Consider the following 19,082-nt stretch of genomic DNA (forward strand, 5'->3'; position numbering starts at 1 on the left):
ACTGTGCTTGAGGCTTAGCCAGTTTCTTGGAATTAGAACCCTCATTCATTAACTCAAAATTTTTACTAAGTATTTTCTCTCCTCAGTTCCTCTGAATTTCATGTTCTGCCAGCTAACTCTTTGCTTTGCTCTCTGTGTTCTCTTAGTAATAATCTTTTTGCCCTTCCTCTGGTATCATTGTACTACCCTAACTCCAAACTGATCATCAGGATCCCAACAAATACTCTACTTTTCACCTAACTTAGAGGTAGTAACCTATCTGTATCCCTGATTAAGTACCACCGTGTAACCATTTCATAACTTGTTCATGTAGCTTAATGGTCATTATCTGAATCTCAATTAGTTATTCTGTACTCCAAATCTTCTTTCTCTGAGTCTCAGTATGGTACCCAAGGGAGAGTCTTTCAACAAACCATTTAGTATAATATAAAATTTTCCAGTATAAAAATATTAAATTAATTATCTCAAATCATAAAAATTATAGCATAAAAGAAGTGGAAGTAATAATAAAGAACCTATAGTCTAATCCATTCCTTCCAAAAAAAGAAAAATAAGATGACTGTGGTTACATTATTTAAGTTTAGAATGAGATATTTTTCATTATATTGACCAGTAATAGAAGAATGAAAGAGTTTACTATTTAGTTTAAACAAATAAAGAAATTATTTACACAGCTTTATTAATTGATGATTTTGCATGTTTGAATAACTAAAGATAATATTTCTAGTCTAAAATCACTCCTTTACAGAGCTTAGAATTAGAAGTTGAACCGTATATAAAAAATAGAACACTAGTTATTGTGGGGAAAAAATCACATTTAAGGCTCAGTCTGTTTAGTGCTGGGGGCTAATTCCAGAAGGGCCATATGATTATCCATTGATGGGTGAAAAGAAAATATTATTTTATAAATATTTATTACATGTATATAGTTAATCACATCTATGCATATCAGTGCATTTTAATTTTATTCTTTTTAAATATTTATAATATATATTGGTTATAATGATATATATATGCCTTATAAGTAAATATGCATATATCTTAGGTACATACTCAAAATATTTTTTGTTATGGGTATGAAATGTTCTTAAAGTTTGCAAATTGATAAACTACAGAAAAATACAATATAATGTATACCAATGTTCCCCATACTATTTAACTAAATAGTGCAGTTGTTTTAAGTAAGTTCTATGGAACATAAGGTGCAAAGAGGAGGGAAATCTTTGACAGAAAATGTTACTGAGTCAGTACTTATAAAATAAAGAAAAAGAGAAGGCTGAGGGTGAGAAAAAAAAGAAAAGAAAAAAGCAGTAAGTCTGTATAATGCATTGTTTTAAAGTTACATCTTTTAGAAAACATTAAAAGTATCTACATTAACTATCCCTAGTTCTGAACAGAGTGGTTAATATATGTTCTCATGTACTACTACTAGCAATCAGAGGAACTTATGAAAGTCATACCTCAACATTTCAACAGATATGAATACAAACACTATGCGCGTGAGCGTGCACACGAGAGAGAGAGAGAGAGAGAGAGAGAGAGAGAGAGAGAGAGAGAGAGAGAGAGAGAGAAGTGAACCCTACACAAAATTTAATTTAAAAAATATTTTGTAGGCTCTCCAATTAGCTTCTCTGCTTACTTCTTTTCTCCATTGAGACAGCCATTTGTCTCAACATTGTTCCATTATCTGCCTATAAAAAATACACTTAGGAATGTTAGTCAAGAGCCCTCTTCTTGTGAATTCTATAAGCTCACTCAGAGTGGTATTTCATGATGTGTTTGTATTTAATAATATCTCTAAGACATCAGAGGATTTTTGAAGGGCTTTGCAATTGAAGGTTATAGGCTCTTCCATTCTCCCCTATTTTTCACCTGTTTTTTCCACTCCTATCTAACCAATGGGATTCCATACTACCTAACATACTTGATCCATTTTCTTTCCATCTCCCATGCTCATCTATGTACCTTCTGTACCTGTGATTCTGAAATGGTGGTTGTCATAGAGAGAATTTTTCTAGGTAAAATAAAATGTTTCTTTAAAAAAGTTGACAAATTACAGCCCTCTTCAGAATAAAATACACAATTTTTACCAAATTAATGGGAAAAGTTTTGTCAGAAAAGGCTGAAACAGAAATCAAAATCCTTGCTACTATATCTCTAATTTTCATTGCCATTTAAGCTAATTCTGAGATTCATCTGACTCTGGCAATAAAGATACAGTAGAGGAATAGAAAGGTGAGGGAGATGGGCTCTCCTTATTCTTAGGATGGAGACAAAAACATTTGCAGGCAACACTGGGCATGCCTGGAGTACAAACAAACAGTGGTCAGACCAGCTCCTGGAACCAGGTGTTTAGAAGAGACCCAAGGAGTACATTTCTCCATTTCTGTGAAACATTTCTTCATGCGTCCTTTCTAATTTTTCCTCTTCCCTTTCACTCATCAATAAGCCTATATTTTACTAATTTATTTTTCTGTTTGGTTATATTTTCCCTGTTGATTTATTGTCTCTTATAGTCCCCTAATTTTCTTTCTCTATTTGTTTTGTTTTCTTTAAATCTAGCTCTATCATTTTCTCTTCCCTCTCCCTCACAGAAAGTTTTTCACTCTTTCCACTTGTCCTCATGTTCATTGCTACTCAATTATATCCCATGCCTATCTTGTCATCATTTCTGAAAACAGAAACAAAACAAACTTTACTGTTGTTTGCTTTCAAGCAAGAATGAGCAACATGTGTGCTTTCCACCATCTCCCATTCTAAACATTTGGTCTATAAAATAAAAATGTATAATTCATTCTTCAATACTTACCTTTTTCTCTTGAATGGTATTTTTCCTGCATATAAGTGAAACCCTTAAAATGAGATGATTTTTTTCCTTTTTTTGTTTGTTTTTGGACTTTATTACCATATTTAGAGTCTAGCTTATTATTTGTTGGTAGCATCTGTATGGTAATTCACACACCACACCCTTCACACATTTTAAGTACACTTGAATAGTTCAGCATTTTCATATGAAAAGTAAATTTCAGTATTATTCTAATGAAATGAATATATGTAACAAATTTTCCAAAAATTTGAGTATAGTATCTATCAGCATGTTGATTGAAGCTTGTACATTATTTAAGTATAAATTAACAAGTTCTATATATACTTAAAAACCTGGATAAGGTTGAATAATATGATCAAATATTTAATTAACACTGATGCTGATGATAGACATATAAAACACTGAGCAAATGTATAGGTCTTGAGCCAGGAAATTCCCACATCAATAAAATGGAATGGTTAGAGTAAATTATCTCTGAATGTCCTTCAAATGCTAGCTTTTAAAGCAATGTTAGAAATATCCTTGGTTTGGGATCATTTTATCTGATCCTAATGCCTTGGCTCAGCAATTCATTAACTTTATGACCCTAGAAAAGTCACTTACCTTTCAAAAGTCTGAGTTTTCATCTATCAAATAAATAATGTGTTGACTCTATTTGATAGATGAGGATCTATTTGATGAGGATCAAATGAGGTGACAATGGTAATAATAAGTAATTCATTCAAGTATGTTTCAACCAAAACCGAACCTGAAAACATTTAGCTGTTAAGAGGTAGCTCCATTAGACACATATCTCCAAAGAAGACATACAGAAGGCCAACAGAAATAAGAAAAGGTGCTCGACATCACTAATCATCAGGGAAATGCAAATCAAAACCACAATGAGATATCACCTCATACCTGTCAGAATGGCTATTATCAATCAACAAATAAATGTTGATGGGGATGTGGAGAAAAGAGAACATTTGTGTCTTATTAATGGAATTGTAAATTGGTGCAGCCACTATGAAGAATAGTATGGAGGTGCCTCAAAAAATTAAAAATGGGCCGAAGCCGGTTTGGCTCAGTGGATAGAGCGTCGGCTTGCGGACTGAGAGGTCCCAGGTTCGATTCCGGTCAGGGGCATGTACGTGGGTTGCGGGCACATCCCCAGTGGGAGATGTGCAGGAGGCAGCTGATCGATGTTTCTCTCTCATCGATGTTTCTAACTTTCTATCTCTCTCCCTTCCTCTCTGTTAAAAATCAATAAAATATATTTTTTAAAAAAATTAAAAATGGAACTACCATATGACCCAGAAATTCCACTTCTGGGTATTTATCTAAAGATATCCAAAACAGTAATTTGAAAAGATATATGCATCTCTATGTGCATTGCAGCATTTATTGACAATAGCCAAGATATGGAAGCAACCTAAGTGTCCATTGATAAGCAAATGGATAAAGAAGTGGTAAATATATACAAAGGTATATACTTAGCTATAAAAAAACAACAACAAAGAAATTTGCCTTTTATAACAACATGAATGGACCTAGAGGTTATTATGTTAAGTGAAATAAGTCAAATATATAAAGATATATACCATATGATTTCACTTATATGTTAAGTCTAAAAAACAATATAAGTTAACAAAGCAGAAACAAACTCATAGATGCAGAGAACAAACTGATAATTTCTAGATGGAAGGGGGCTTCGGGGGATGGGTGAAAAAGATGAAAGGGATTAAGAAGTACAACTTGCCTGTTATAAAAAAGAATAGTCACAGGGATGTGAAGTTACAGCATAGAAAATATAGTCAATAGTATTGTAATAATTATGTATGGTGTCAGATAGGTACTAGACTTACCAGGTGATCACTTCATAAGTTAAATCAATAGCCCCTATGTTGCACACATGAAACTAATATATTGTATTCCAACTGTTACTGAAAAAATAAATTTTAAAAATAAGTAAATAAAAAAGCAAGTGAATAAATAAATAAGAGGCAGCTCTATTGAATGGAAAGATTTGCCACTAGGTCTTTTCTCAATGTCTTTAGAGTAAACCTTTGGTAATGGTAGCGGCATAAATCTGAGCAATTAATAGAAGAAATTGTGGCAATGCATTAAAGCCTTGATGTAAAATTACCAAATGCAGCCAGCTATTTGTCCACAAAGTTTTTCTCAGTTTCACAACTTTCTCTCTAACTGCCAAAGTTCTATGTTGATCAATAATAGAACCATAGGCAATAGAAGAAACACAAACATATTGGGTGAAAATTCAGAGATCTGGGCTAATCTGCAAAACTATAAAATCTGTTAAATTTTTCTCTGGAGCCTTTAGCCTAACCTGTCTGCACCTTCCTCCCTTCCATCTGTACTTTACAAAGAAAATAAAACATGTCAGTATTTGTATGCTCCTTGGTTTTAACACCAGAGATCAACTCTCTGAAGCCTATTGATACTTTACTTAATTGTGGTAATAGAATGGGAGTTTTGTCCACCATTAAAGTAATTCTAAGGAATCAATAGCAGACAGAGATCTACTTGGGGAAGGGGAGTTGAGAATGCCACACTACTAAATTTTAGACCTTAGCCTCTGGCTATACCTCCTGAAACTCTCACCTCTATTGCATTGCATTCCAATGCAGCCAGTAGAAAAGTTGCAATCTTCTTATATTGTCTTCTCCTTCTTGTTTCAAGTCTCCTTCTGAAAATTCGAGTCTCCAAAAGTTTTATATAATTCTCACAAAATAGCCATCCTCCCATCCTGATGAAACATTAACTGACCATTCTTGTCATTGTTCATAAATATTTATTCTCACATAGGGGAACTTAGATTTTGAAATCTCCTTTACCTCTTTAAGATGCAGTGGAGAAAGTTCTTTGGAGAATTGAGACTACCACTACTATACTGAATACCTCCAAAGGGAGTTATTAGAATGTCAACTAAATTAGGCAATTTTAGACCTTAGCCTCTGGCTATACCTCCTGAAACTCTCACCTCTGGCTATACCTCCTAAAACTCTCAATAATATTGAGTGCAATATATTTTAAAAATTAAAGTTAATGTAAAAATTATAAACCCATTATCAAATTTTTTCAAATGAAGACATCAACATGGCAGATTTTTTCTTTTCCCTCAGGTTCCAACATGGCTCAGCATGACACTATTACTGATCCTGCCTTTATTTAAAATTTGGCATTTATGCCCAGTTAGTGTGGCTCAGTGGTTGAGCATTGACCCATGAACCAGGTTATGGTTTGATTCCCAGTCAGGGCACATGCCCAGGTTGCAGGATCAATCCCTGTAGAGGGCATGCAGGAGGCAACTGATCAGTGATTCTCTGTGAGCATTGATATTTCTCTCTCTCCCTCTTCCTTCCTCTCTCTGAAATGGATAAAAATATATTTTAACAAATTAAAAATAGCCATAACCGGTTTGGCTCAATGGATAGAGGGTCGGCCTGCGGACTGAAAGGTCCCAGGTTCGATTCTGGTCAAGGGCATGTACCTTGGTTGCAGGCACATCTCCAGTAGGGAGTGTGCAGGAGGCAGCTGATCGATGTTTCTCTCTCATCGATGTTTCTAACTCTCTATCTCTCTCCCTTCCTCTCTGTAAAAAATCAATAAAATATATTTTTTAAAAATTAAAAATAATCTTTTAAAAAGTGAGAAAAGCAAACATATTGTTTTCTTCCAATTGGAAAATGAAATGTTTAAAAATGGTATTTATTTTGTTCATCATGGATTTTTAAAAATTAATTTTAATTTTTTAATGTTGACCCTAAAAAAAAGTAATGTGGCCCAGTCAGTAATGCATGTGTAAGATTCAGGAGATGGAATATAAATAATGCTCATGATGATTTTCAAGGCATAATTCTTCTTAAAGAAAATGGAATATTAAAAACCTCAATTAATATTTGAAAGAAGGAAGAGAAATGCAAAGGAACAAAGAAGAGATGGGATAAACAGGAAACAAAAATTAATGTGGACATAAACTCAAATATGAACAATTATGTATTTTACATAAGTATTTTGCAAAAATATAAATTTTTATCTTCTTTTAAATCCTTTGTACTATTGTTGTCACATATTTAACTTCTACATTAGTTATAAGTCTCATGGTACTTTATTATTTTTAATTTAAGCAGTAAATTATCTTCATAAGTAAAGATAAAGATAGACTTTTTTCCATATTTACATACTTACTACCACTTCCATATCTTTTCATTTCTGCCCATAAAATCAGATTTCCATCTGGTATATTTTCCCACCAGCATGAAGAATTTCCTTTAACACAACTCTTGTGTAGGTCTACTCACAATGAATTTTCTCTCAGCTTTATGAATATTAAAATGCCTGCTGCACTTTATTGAGAAATATATCTTTGTTGTCAAAAGTATTATAGATGTCCCCTTCCCCACCCCCACCATTGACCACCTCCACCCAGCTCCAGGCCTTCTCCACATGTCTGTCCATGGGCTATGCATATCTATATACATAAAAACCTAAGCTACTCTTCGACTGTTTGACCATTCGACCAGTAGCTATGATGCACACTGACCACCAGGGGCAGACACTCAACACACAGGCATGGAAACATGGAACAGAATGATGAATCTCAAAGGGAAGGGAGGAGGAGGAGGGTGGGAAAAGATTAACCAAAGATCTTACATTCATACTAAAGTCCTCGTGTACAGATTCATGCACTAGTGGGGTCCCTTGGCCTGGCCTGCAGGGATCAGCTGAATCCGTGCACCAGGCCTCCGACATCCCCTGAGGGGTCCTGGATTGTGAGAGGGCGCAAACCAGGCCGAGGGACCCCAGTGGTGCATGAATCCATGCACCGGGCCTCTAGTATGCATGTAAGTCCTTTGGTTAGTCTCTTCCCCGCTCCTTCTCCCCCTCCCTCTGAAATATGTCAGTCCTCTATAACCTTCAATGTCTCTGGATTTATTTTGTTTGTCAGTTTATTTTGTTCATTCGATTCCACATATAAGTGAGATCATATGATATTTGTTTTTCATTGACTGGCTTATTTCGCTTAGCATAATACTCTCCAGGTCCATCCATGTTGTCTCAAAGGGTAAGAGATCCTTCTTTTTTACAGCTGCATAGTTTTCCATGGTGTAAGTATACCAGTTTGTTTATCCATTCATCTACTGATGGGCACTTGGGCTGTTTCCAGACCTTAGCTATTATAAATAATGCTCCTATGAACATAAAGGTGCCTATATTCTTTCTGATTGTTATTTAAGACCTCATAGGATATATTCCTAGAAGTGGGAGCACTGGGTCAAATGACGGTTCAATTTTTAATTTTTTGAGGAAAATCCACACTGTTTTCCATAGTGGTTATACCACTCTGCATTCCCACCAGCAGTGTTGTACTAGGGTTCCTTTTTCTCCACATCCTCACCTGCACTTGTTTCTTGATATATTAATGGTAGCCATTCTGGCAGGTGTGAGGTGGTACCTCATTGTCATTTTAATTTGTATCTCCCTGATAATTAGTGATGTTGAGCATTTTTTTCATGTCTCTTGGCTATTGGTATGTCCTCTTTGAAGAAGTGCCTATCAGGTCCTCTGCCTGTTTTTTGATTGGGTTGTTTGTCTTCCTTTTGTTGAGTTGTATGAGTATTTTTTACATTTTGGAATTTAATCCCTTATCAGTTGTGTCATTGGCAGATATGTTCTCCCATACAGTGGGTTCCACTTTCATTTTGATGCTGATTTCTTTTGCTGTGCAGAAGCTTTTTAGTGTTACGTAGTCCCATTTGTTTATTTTTTCCTTTGTTTCTCTTGCCCTAGGACCGTGGTTGGCAAACTGCGGCTCACAAACCACATGCGGCTCTTTGGCCCCTTGAGTGTGGCTCTTCCTAAGCTTTAGGAGTACCCTAATTAAGTTAATAACAATATACCTACCTATGTAGTTTAAGTTTAAAAAATTTGGCTCTCAAAAGAAATTTCAATCATTGTACTGTTGATATTTGGCTCTGTTGATTAATGAGTTTGCTGACCACTGCCCTAGGAGATGTATCTGTGAAAAGTCTGATATGTGAGATGTCTAATATTGTGCTACCTATGTGTTCTTCTATGATTTTTATGGTTTCTACGCTTACATTAAGTCTTTTATTCATTTTGAATGTATGGTGTAATTTGGTAGTCTAGTTTCATTATTTTGCTTTTATCTTTCCAATCTTCCCAACACCATTAATTGAAGAGACTGTCTTTACTCCATTGTCAAATATTAATTGAGCACAAATGCTTGGGTTGATTTCTGGGGTATCTTTTTTGTTCCATTGATCTATATGCCTGTTCTTGTGTCAGTACCAGGCTGTTTTGATTATAGAACTTTATAGTATAGTTTACTATCCAGTATTGTGATCCCTTCAACTTTGTTCTTTTTTTTTTCCTCTCAAGATTGCTGCGGTTATCCAGGGTCATTTTTGGTTCCATATGAATTTTTGGAGTGTTTGTTCTAGATCTGTGAAATATGTCATTGGTATTTTAATAGGGATTGCATTGATCTATAGATTGCTTTGGGTAGTATGGCCATTTTAATGATGTTAATTCTACCAATCCATGAACACAGTATATTTTTCCACTTGTTTATATATTCTATCTCTTTTTTTCAATGTCCTGTAGGTTTCTGAGTATAGGTTTTGTTATCTCCTTGGTTAAGTTTATTCCTAAATATGTTAATTTTTTGTTACTGCAATGGTAAATGGGATTATTTTCTAGTTTCTCTTTCTGAAAGTTCATTATTGGTGTATAAAAATGCCATCCATTTCTGGGTGTTAATTTTGCATCCTGCTATGTTGCCAAATTCATTTATTAAATCTAGGGTGGTTTTTTTTTGGTGGAGTCTTTAGGATTTTCTATGTATATTATTATGTCATCTGTGAATAATGACAGTTTTTCTTCCTCCTTTCCAAATTGAATGCCTTTTATTTTTATTTCTTGTCTGATTGCTGTGGATAAGACTTCCAGTACTATGTTGAATAAGAGTGGTGAAAGCAGACATCCTGCCTTGTTCCTGTTCTTAGGGTGAATGCTTTTAGGTTTTGCCCATTGAATATTATGTTGGTTGTAGGTTTGTCATATATGGCCTTTATTATGTTGAGGTATGATCACTCTATTCCCACTTTTCTGAGAGCTTTTATAAAAAACTAGAGGCCTGGTACACGAACTCATGCACCAGTAGGGTCCCTAAGCCTGGCCTGTGGGATCGGGCTGAAACTGGCTCTCTGACATCCCCTGAGGAGTTCTGGATTGCGAGAAGGTGCAGGCCAGACTGAGGGACTCCACCAGTGCACAATCAGGGCCAGGGAGGGATGCAGGAGGTTGGCCAGCCAGAGAGGGCCCATCAGAGGGCTCCAGGACATGTCTGGCCTGTCTCACTCAGTCCTAATTGGCCAGATCCCAGCAGCAAGCTAACCTACTGGTGGCAGCATCTGCCCCCTGGTGGTCAGTGCATGTCATAGTACTGGTTGACCAGTTGACTGTCTGCCACCTGGTGGTCAGTGCACATCACAGCGAGTAGTTGAGCGGCCTTAGCATATTATTAGCATATTATACTTTGATTGGTTGAACGAAGGACCAGACTACTGGACACTTAGCATAATAGGCTTTTATTATATAGGATGGATGCTAGATTTTTGTCAAGTACCTTTTCTGTATTTATTAATGTGATCATGTAATTTTTGTTTTTCAATTTATTTATGTGATATATTACATTTATTGATTTGTGAATTGTATCAGCCTTGCATCCCTGGAATAAATCCCATTTGGTCATGATGTATAATCTTTTTAATATATTGCAGATCCAATTGCTAATATTTTGTTGAGGATTTTAGCATCTATGTTCATCGGAGATGTTGGTCTGTAATTCACTGTCTTTGTAGTGTCTTACCTGGTTTGGAGATTAGTATAATGCTGACATTGTAAAAAGAGCTTGGAAGTGTTCCTTCCTCTTGGATTTTTTGGAATAGTTTGAGGAGAATAGGTGTTAGTTCTTCTTTGAATGTTTGGTAAAATTCTCCTGTAAATGCATCCAGTCCAGAACTTTTGTTTGCTGGAAGTTTTTAAATTACTGCTTCAATTTCATCAGTTGTTATTGGCCTACGCAGGTTTTCTGATTCTTCCTGATTGAGTTTTGGAAGATTGTCTTTTTCTAGAAATTTATCCATTTTTTCCAGATTGTTCAGCTTGTTGGTATATAGTAGTTCATAATATTTTCTTACAATCCTATGTATTTCTGTGTTGTCAGTTGCTTCTTCACATCTTTCATTTCTGACTTAATTTATTTGGATCCTCTCCCTTCATTTATTGATGAGTCTAGCTAAAGATTCATCAATCTTGTTTATCCTTTCAACCAGCCCGTTTAACCAGCTCTTGGATTCATTGATCTTTTGTATTTTTTTTTTTATCTCTATGTCACTTATTTCTGCTGTGATCTTTATTATTTCCTTCCTTCTACTTATTCTGGGCTTTTCTTGTTCTCTTTCTAATCCTTTCTAATAAACTGCCGCGTTCGATAGTTTATTAGAGCTTTTACTTATTTCTTGAAGTAGGCTTGTAATGCTCTGAACTTCCCTCTTAGGCTGCTTTTGCTGTGTTCCATAAATTTAGGGTTGTCATGTGTTTATTTTTGTTTTTTACCAGGAAGTATTTTATTTCTTCCTTGATTTCATTGGTAACCCATTCATTGTTTAATGTAATTTTTAAAATTTTGTTTTCACTGGATGTAGAATTCTAACTTGACAGTTTGTTTTACTTTAATAATTTTTAAAATGTAATTTCATTGACATGGTTTCCATTGTTTCTGATTTAAAAAATCAACCACCATTCTTATTGCCATAGCTCTTAACTGTCTTTTTATCTTATGGCTACTTTTAAAGGTTTTTTCTTAATCATGCTCTTATTTGTATTTATATTGCTTGGATTATCCTCAGTTTCCTGGATATTTGGGTTAATGTTTTTATGAAATTTGGTGAAATTCTTGGCAGTTATATTGTTATTCTCTTTGTTACCTTCTTTCCTCTTCTTAGTTAATTATTTGATATTTCCCCAAAGTATATTAACACTATTCATGTTTTTTAATCTTTTCTCTCTGCCCTTCACTTTGGGTTATTTTTAAAAACCTATCCTCAAAATCATTAGTCATTTTATCTGTAGTCTCCAAAATGTTGTTCAACTAATCTAAGGAACTTCTTTTGATTTCAAATATTGTTCTCTTCAGTTATACCATATTCATTTATATTTAGGGTTTGCACTTCCCTCCTGAAATCCTCATCTCTTTATATATTATATATATTTATAATACTCTTCAAAAGGCTTTGTCTGATAATTCCATTATATGGTTCAACTGACAGTCTTTGTCTACAACATTTTTCTATTATTTATGAGATAGTCTTCTCTGTTTTATTTTCGTGGCATCGCTTCTAATTTTTTAAATTATATTCTTTACACAATAATTTAGTGGAAGATAAAGAAAAATACTTACTTTATTTTGCTCAGTTTTTCACATAGTTAAATACCCTTCTTCTGTCCTGAAATTAAAATGCTCATCTAATCATTAGAATTCCTTCACGCTCTAGTTGAGCTGAGGCTTGGAATCATCTTAATTATATTAAATTTAGCTCAGATTAGTTTTATCTCCAACATCTGCCAAGTGCCACCAAGGAACTAATATCTTTGATTTTGTCAGTATTTGCAGCTGGGAGGGATTTCAGTCACAATTTAGATAATTTTGTTTCCCTTAGGATTCAGCTCTGTAGACATCAACATTGAATCACTACAATAATATCTAAGGATGCGCAAATTTCCTCTGGTTTTCATTTCTTCCTCCACTGCCCCTTTACTGAGCAATCACTGATAAAGATGTCTGGGGGCAGGAATTTTTAAGTGAGCTCTTTATTCTTGTGTTTGAAACTTTTTATAAGATTCTAATCTGGCTAAATCCCACGTGTCATTAAAATTCAGCTTGTTTTTTTCTCATTCCTAAAAAAATATCTCAATCGATGGCAGGATCACTTTTCCATCTGCCAATATCCAGACAGATAATTTCCTGCTGATATGGAAGCTGCCATGGATCTCTGTTCATCTATACAGGCCTTGTCTCTCTATGGAGCTCAAGACAATAAGGCTTCCTTGCTTCATTCACTCTTTGATCGTCTTATAAAAAAGTACAATTTTGATTTTGTGCTTCTCTTTTTTAAAAAAAAAAATTTATTGAATTCAGAGAAGAAGGGAGAGGGAGAGAGAGATAGAAAAATCAATAATGAGAATCACTGATTGTCTGCCTCCTGCACACCCCCTACAGGGGATCAAGCCTGCAACCGGGGCATGTGCCCTTCACCGGGATTGAACCTGGGACCCTTCCGTCCACAGGCTGATGCTCTATCCACTGAGTCAAACCAGCTAGGACAATTTTGTCCTTTCCTAATTGTTGCTAAAGCATGAGCAACATTCTTCTACAAACTTACCAGAATCTGTGACCTTTATTCTCATGGTTGGTTTTTGAGAATAAAATTGTTTTTATTTTTATATTTACAAACCTTTCCATTTTTCCTTCATTAATTCATTATTAGTTTTGATTGCACATATTTCCTTCTGAGCATGTATCTACTTCATATTCACTTATAAAGCATTAAGTGAATTAACTTCTTATCATTTATATTAATTTTCGTAGTTAATGGGGTTTTTAATTTTAATTTTTATGTATGGATGCCTCCTTGTACCATCCTGTGGTAGGAAATGAACATTCAATTCCATTTCCATTCAAACCTCTATAATTGTGCAGATATTAATCCACACATCCATATGTGGTGGGCAGAATTTCATCACTTTTTTACCTTGGCCTATACATATATTTTTTAACATGTCAACTGTAACTGTTTTTCATTTTCTATTTTTATATTATACTTCTCTGAATTTTCTCATTTATAAGATTATAAATCTACCAATGGACATAGACACCAGAGGGGTGAGGGCATGAGTGGGGCAAGGGTGGACAATGGGAGATAAGGACACATATGTAATACCTTAGTCAATAAAGAAAAAGAAAAAATATTATAAATCTATAACCCTATATTTACCACTATTTTTTGCCTTGTTTAGTTTTCCAAAGAAGCTGTGAACATATGAACCTTTGTATCTAAGGTTCATATCAAATGTTTTCATGTGAAACTTGAATTTAGAAAAAAAATTAATTGGAAAGAGGCAATAACATGAAAGGCATATCATGCTCCTGATCCCAGACCACAGCTAAGTGATATGTTCCTTCAGTCAGGAGCTAGCAAAGTGGCGTCTTGTTTTCCCAGACTTATAACTATTGGAGGTATAGATCACTGGGCAGCTTAGTTTTATTGGCAGTTATGTGTATTTTTTGGCAATTATGTCTGGGTGCCCAGCATAGAGAGTGATTTTCTACCTCTTAAGACAATTTCTATATACCTAATTTCCTACATTAAACCCTATTGTAGTAAAAACTAGTTTGATTTATGTAATCTCCAATAGAATCTGTAGTACTAATTAACTATCACTATCATAATCAGAGTGAAATTAATTAAGGACAAGTTTTAACATCCAGGGAGTATTTGTAAAAACCCACTAGTAATAATCCTGAAGCTCTAAAAAAATTAATAAAATCAATGTCATAGTATTTTTCCATAAAATCAATAATCTTTGTATCTTATCCCTCTACTAAATTTGAGCAGAGGGGAGGAAAATAAATATAGAAAAACCATATATAGGTCTGCAAATAATATTTTGTTCTTACTGATGTTTTTCAGCTTATTGATCTCTGTCCAGAATCTAATGTTGCTCAGTCTAAACCAATGAAAAGATCATTGTGAATGAGTGACTTTCTTGCGTAAAATATTAAGATGAACTCTTACTGCAATTAGAATAGAATAAAACTTCTTATCTTATCCTAAAAGACCTTTGTGATTTGATCCTTATAGTCAGATGAAATTTAACTCCTCTATCACCCTTTATACATCAACCACTCTGGTGTTTCTTTTATAGTCTTCAAACACATCATGTTTTTTCATAACCTTCCCTCATTGCCTATAATAATACCTGACAAATGGGAGGGAATCAATGAAAAAATTATATTTATTAAATTAATAAATAATGTACAGCCAACTTCCCCTGTTCTGACTTATTATACAATCCATTCAGCAGACTACATATTGACTCAATAACCTCCTCATGGCAGATTTCACTTCCTGGTTGCGAAAGGTATAAATTACAGGATTCAACAAAGGAATGATCACTGTATGAAAAAAGGAAACCACCTTATCCACAGGTAAGGTCCGAAAGGGGCGAGTATAGATGAAGATGGCAGGTCCAAACATGATAAGTATAATAATGACATGAGTAGTACAAGTGGACAGGGCTTTGTTCTTCCCCTCAGAGGACGACCGATGTACACGACAGATGATGACTCCATAGGAGGCCAGAAGGCCCAGGAAGCACAGAAGAGTGAGCAGGCCACTGTTGAAGACCATCAGGAGCTCCACCACAAAGGTGTCTGTGCAGGCCAGCTTGATGACCTGCGGCACATCGCAGAAAAAGTTATCCAGTTGGTTTGGGCCACAGAAGGGCAAGCGGAGGATGAGGGCCACCTGAATGATGGAGTGGACAAAGCCTCCTAGCCACAGAGCCAACAGCAAGGCATAGCAGGCTCGGGGGTTCATGACAGTTGAATAGTGTAAAGGACGGCAGATGGCGATGTAGCGGTCAAGGGCCATCACAACAAGGAGTAGCCCTTCCCCTCCTCCAAGGAAGTGCAAGAAAAAGAGCTGAGTGATGCAGCCCCTGTAGGAGATTACCTTCTTCTCAGAGAGGAAGTCCACCAGCATCCTGGGAGCCACAATGAAGGAGTAGGATGCATCCAGGAATGCCAAGTTGCCCAGGAAGAAGTAGAGGGGGGCTGTGAGGCCAGGTTCTGATCTGATGGTGAGAATGATGAGGAAATTTCCAGGGAGGATGATGAGGTAGAAAATTAAAACTAGCACAAAGACCAGCAGCTGAATATTTTGAGACTGGGTCAGACCAAGGAGGATGAATTCTTTCACCACTGTGCTATTTTCTATCTCCATTTCCTCTGCCTACAGAACATCAAGGAGTAGAGTTTAGTTCCATCTTTTTCATCTAGGTCATACTTCTTCTATAACTAACATCAGTGTATGCCTCATCTATATGATGTCCTCATTTTCCCACAACCTAAGACATATTTTTCCCTTTATTTTTTTACATTATTTAACTTCAAGAGTGTGGTCTTGAAGCCACACGCTTTTTCTGCTTCAGTCCTATGCTTCTATTTATGTTCCCTCATTTGGGAGTCTGGAATGCCTCTGTCCAGGATTGATTACTTGCATTAAGCAAATGAAAATTTTTCTGATTGAGAAAAACGTAACCACAATTATTAAGTTCTTTAGGTTTCTTTTATTTAAATGGTGCTGAAGTGGAGATTGATAGCAAAGAGAAATGACAGAGCTTTTTAAGGTGACAGATTTGTTCTATACCTTAATTATAATGGCACAAGTCTCTATTTGCCAAAATTTATTGAACTATTAAACTATACAGATATTTGAACATTTAGTCAATTTGAATTATACCTTAGGAATACCTACCTAAAAAGCTAGGAAAAAAAAAACCCAAACCTGTATTTACCTGAAATATTTCATTTTTCTCTATAGAACATCAGCCTTTCAACTTAATCTACATAAAAAGAATCTGGACATCTGTAATATTTTCAACAATAAAGATAAATCTTTTAAAAAATAATCCTGATTATTCTGGAGAAATTAAAATCTGAGGCTCACCTGTACAGTGGTCTCCATATTGAGAATGTGCTCACCCAACAAACATTATAAATTACTGGTATGAAAACAATAATAGTAAAATTTCTATACATATATTGTTATATCCCATTATTTAAAGTTTATTTTTAGAAAATTCTACAGCTTATATAGAAACAATCAATATAATTGAATATAAAATATACAAATTATATATATGTATATATATATATATATATATATATATATATATTGCTAGTGCACACTCAAAATGGCTTATTATTGAGATAAAAATTTTAAAAGGTTGACAACTCAAATTAGAACAAAATATAAAACAATATTTCTCATGCTTTCAGTTACATGATACACTTGGGGGTTTTTTGTTTGTTTTTTTAAATATATTTTATTGATTTTTTTACAGAGAGGAAAAGAGAGGGATAGAGAGTTGGAAACATCAATGAAAGAGAAACATTGATCAGCTGCCTCCTGCACACTCCCTACTGGGTATGTGCCCGCAACCAAGGTACATACCCTTGACCAGAATCAAACCTGGGACCCTTGAGTCTGCAGGCCGATGCTCTATCCACTGAGCCAAACTGGTTAGGGTGGCACACTTGTTTTTAAATCGTGTTGTGGAACATGGAGTGTAGAGAGGAGGGAAAATAAGGTTCCACTCACTAATTGCAAGGGGAGCCAGAATAAAAGAGAAGAGATGGAAAGAAGGAAAAGAAAAATAGAAAAGTCTCAAATCAAAAAAATATTTACAATAACACATATTTAAAACAAAAATATCTGCTTTGTGTATGTTAAAATCTAAATATATTAATAGTAGAGGTTTTCTTGTATAGTCAAAATTAGGAATTATGAAAAACATATTTTACATCACAAAGGCACATATATGTGAGTACAAATTTATGTGCACACACATGCATACACCTATACACCAGCACACACATTGCTTCCTAAGCAAAACTGAAGCATGAAAATTTACAAATGGAAGCATTGAAATTAGCTTTTCTGTTCCCTTCATCTTCTCTCCCCCCCCCCCATTTCCTTCCTTCCTTCTTCCTTCCTTCTTTCCTTAGGCATTTATTGGCTTTGATATTTATCATTCCTTCCATGTATAAAACTTGCTGTTAGATAAGTATCAGGAATCCCTCTGAACTTACTCCTAAGTATTGTACATCTTGAAAACTATTATACTGTTAGTTTTTGCACACTCTTGCAAACATTGAGACTGTCCTTAGAACATAGAAGAAACCTTTAAGTACCTCTAAGATTAAAAGTTGCAGACTCTTCCACTGTGCTTTGTGTTTTATTTCTTATCATGTATTTCTGTTCTATTTCTTTTTCCACATTATTTAACGGTCAGTTAAATAACTCACTCTTTAACAGATGGGATTCATTACCATCTAACATCCCTCACTTCTTTCAATTTATATATGATATATAAACTTAAGGCCAAGTATTACATCCCTAAGACAATTGATATTTTTATAAGGGCTTTATAAAAGTCATTCTAACTATTAAGAGGAACTAGAGCTATACTACTAAAAAAACAGATAAAAGGCGCTGTTATATTGTTGAATTCAGATTTCATATAGTGGTCTCTTTCTCCTGTCATTCTGATCATTTCATTTCAAGACAGCATATGTCCCACCCAAAGAGTTGTATATGTTTCCATTTATTTCTTCTCTTTGTTCCTTATAAATATGAAGAATGACAAAAGCATTTACCTCTCTAGCAATGTCACCAGATAGGAACCAAACCCAGAGCAGGTCTGCTTCAGGCCAGCCTGTAGAGTGTGGCTTCTTGACTTTGTGCAGGAAATAGTTCATAATATGAGTCCAGGTGGTTTTGAGAGTATATTTATTAAAGTTGGGGACAGTAAAACTAAGGAAGGACTTAGGGTAGAAGAAGCAACAGGAGAGAGCCTAGGAAGTGCTCTGCTTCTGCTCTCTGGAAACCTTAGAGGAAAGAAGCCAAGGCTGGGCTGTTTTGGCTCACTGGAAAATCAGAGAAAAGGGGGGCCTTGGAAAAAGGTTCAAGGGAGGAGCCTGGGACAAGCTGCCTCTCGCCGATCCTCTGATTGCAAGTCTCATGGGGATCTTTAGAGTTTAGGAGAAGAAAAATAAAAAGTTCATGCCTTTAGAGAAACATCGATCAGGTTGTCAAACCTCAGAGGGAAGGTAGGGGAGGGTGGGGGTAAGGGAGAGAGATCAACCAAAGGACTTATATGCATGCATATAGGCCTAACCAATGGACACAGATAACAGGGGGGAGAGGGCAAGAGTGTGAGGGGAGTAACGTGGGGATAAGGACACATATGTAATAACTTAATCAATAAATTTTTTAAAAAATAAAATACAATATAACCAACATTTAAAAAAAAAAAAAAGTTCATGCCTGAGAACAGTCATGGGCATGCTCCAGAGCGAGCCTGTGCTGGTATCCTTTGTCTT

General features: G+C 35.2%; 1 protein-coding gene across 1 annotated transcript; it reads right to left on the bottom strand.

Annotated features, from left to right (window-relative positions):
* Positions 1–14,991: 14,991 nt before the first annotated feature.
* Positions 14,992–15,918, bottom strand: LOC132221854 (olfactory receptor 4N4C-like). Its single transcript, XM_059676409.1, has one exon. It carries the CDS (start codon positions 15,916–15,918, stop codon positions 14,992–14,994), a length of 927 nt encoding a protein of 308 aa, XP_059532392.1.
* Between the last annotated feature and the right edge of the window lie 3,164 nt (positions 15,919–19,082).

Source organism: Myotis daubentonii, chromosome 1, assembly GCF_963259705.1.
Source record: "Myotis daubentonii chromosome 1, mMyoDau2.1, whole genome shotgun sequence".
Classification (NCBI taxonomy): Eukaryota; Metazoa; Chordata; class Mammalia; order Chiroptera; family Vespertilionidae; genus Myotis; species Myotis daubentonii.

Excerpts from the sequence above, each read along its gene's own strand:
- LOC132221854 (XM_059676409.1), bottom strand. The coding sequence starts at position 15,918 with ATGGAGATAGAAAATAGCACAGTGGTGAAAGAATTCATCCTCCTTGGT.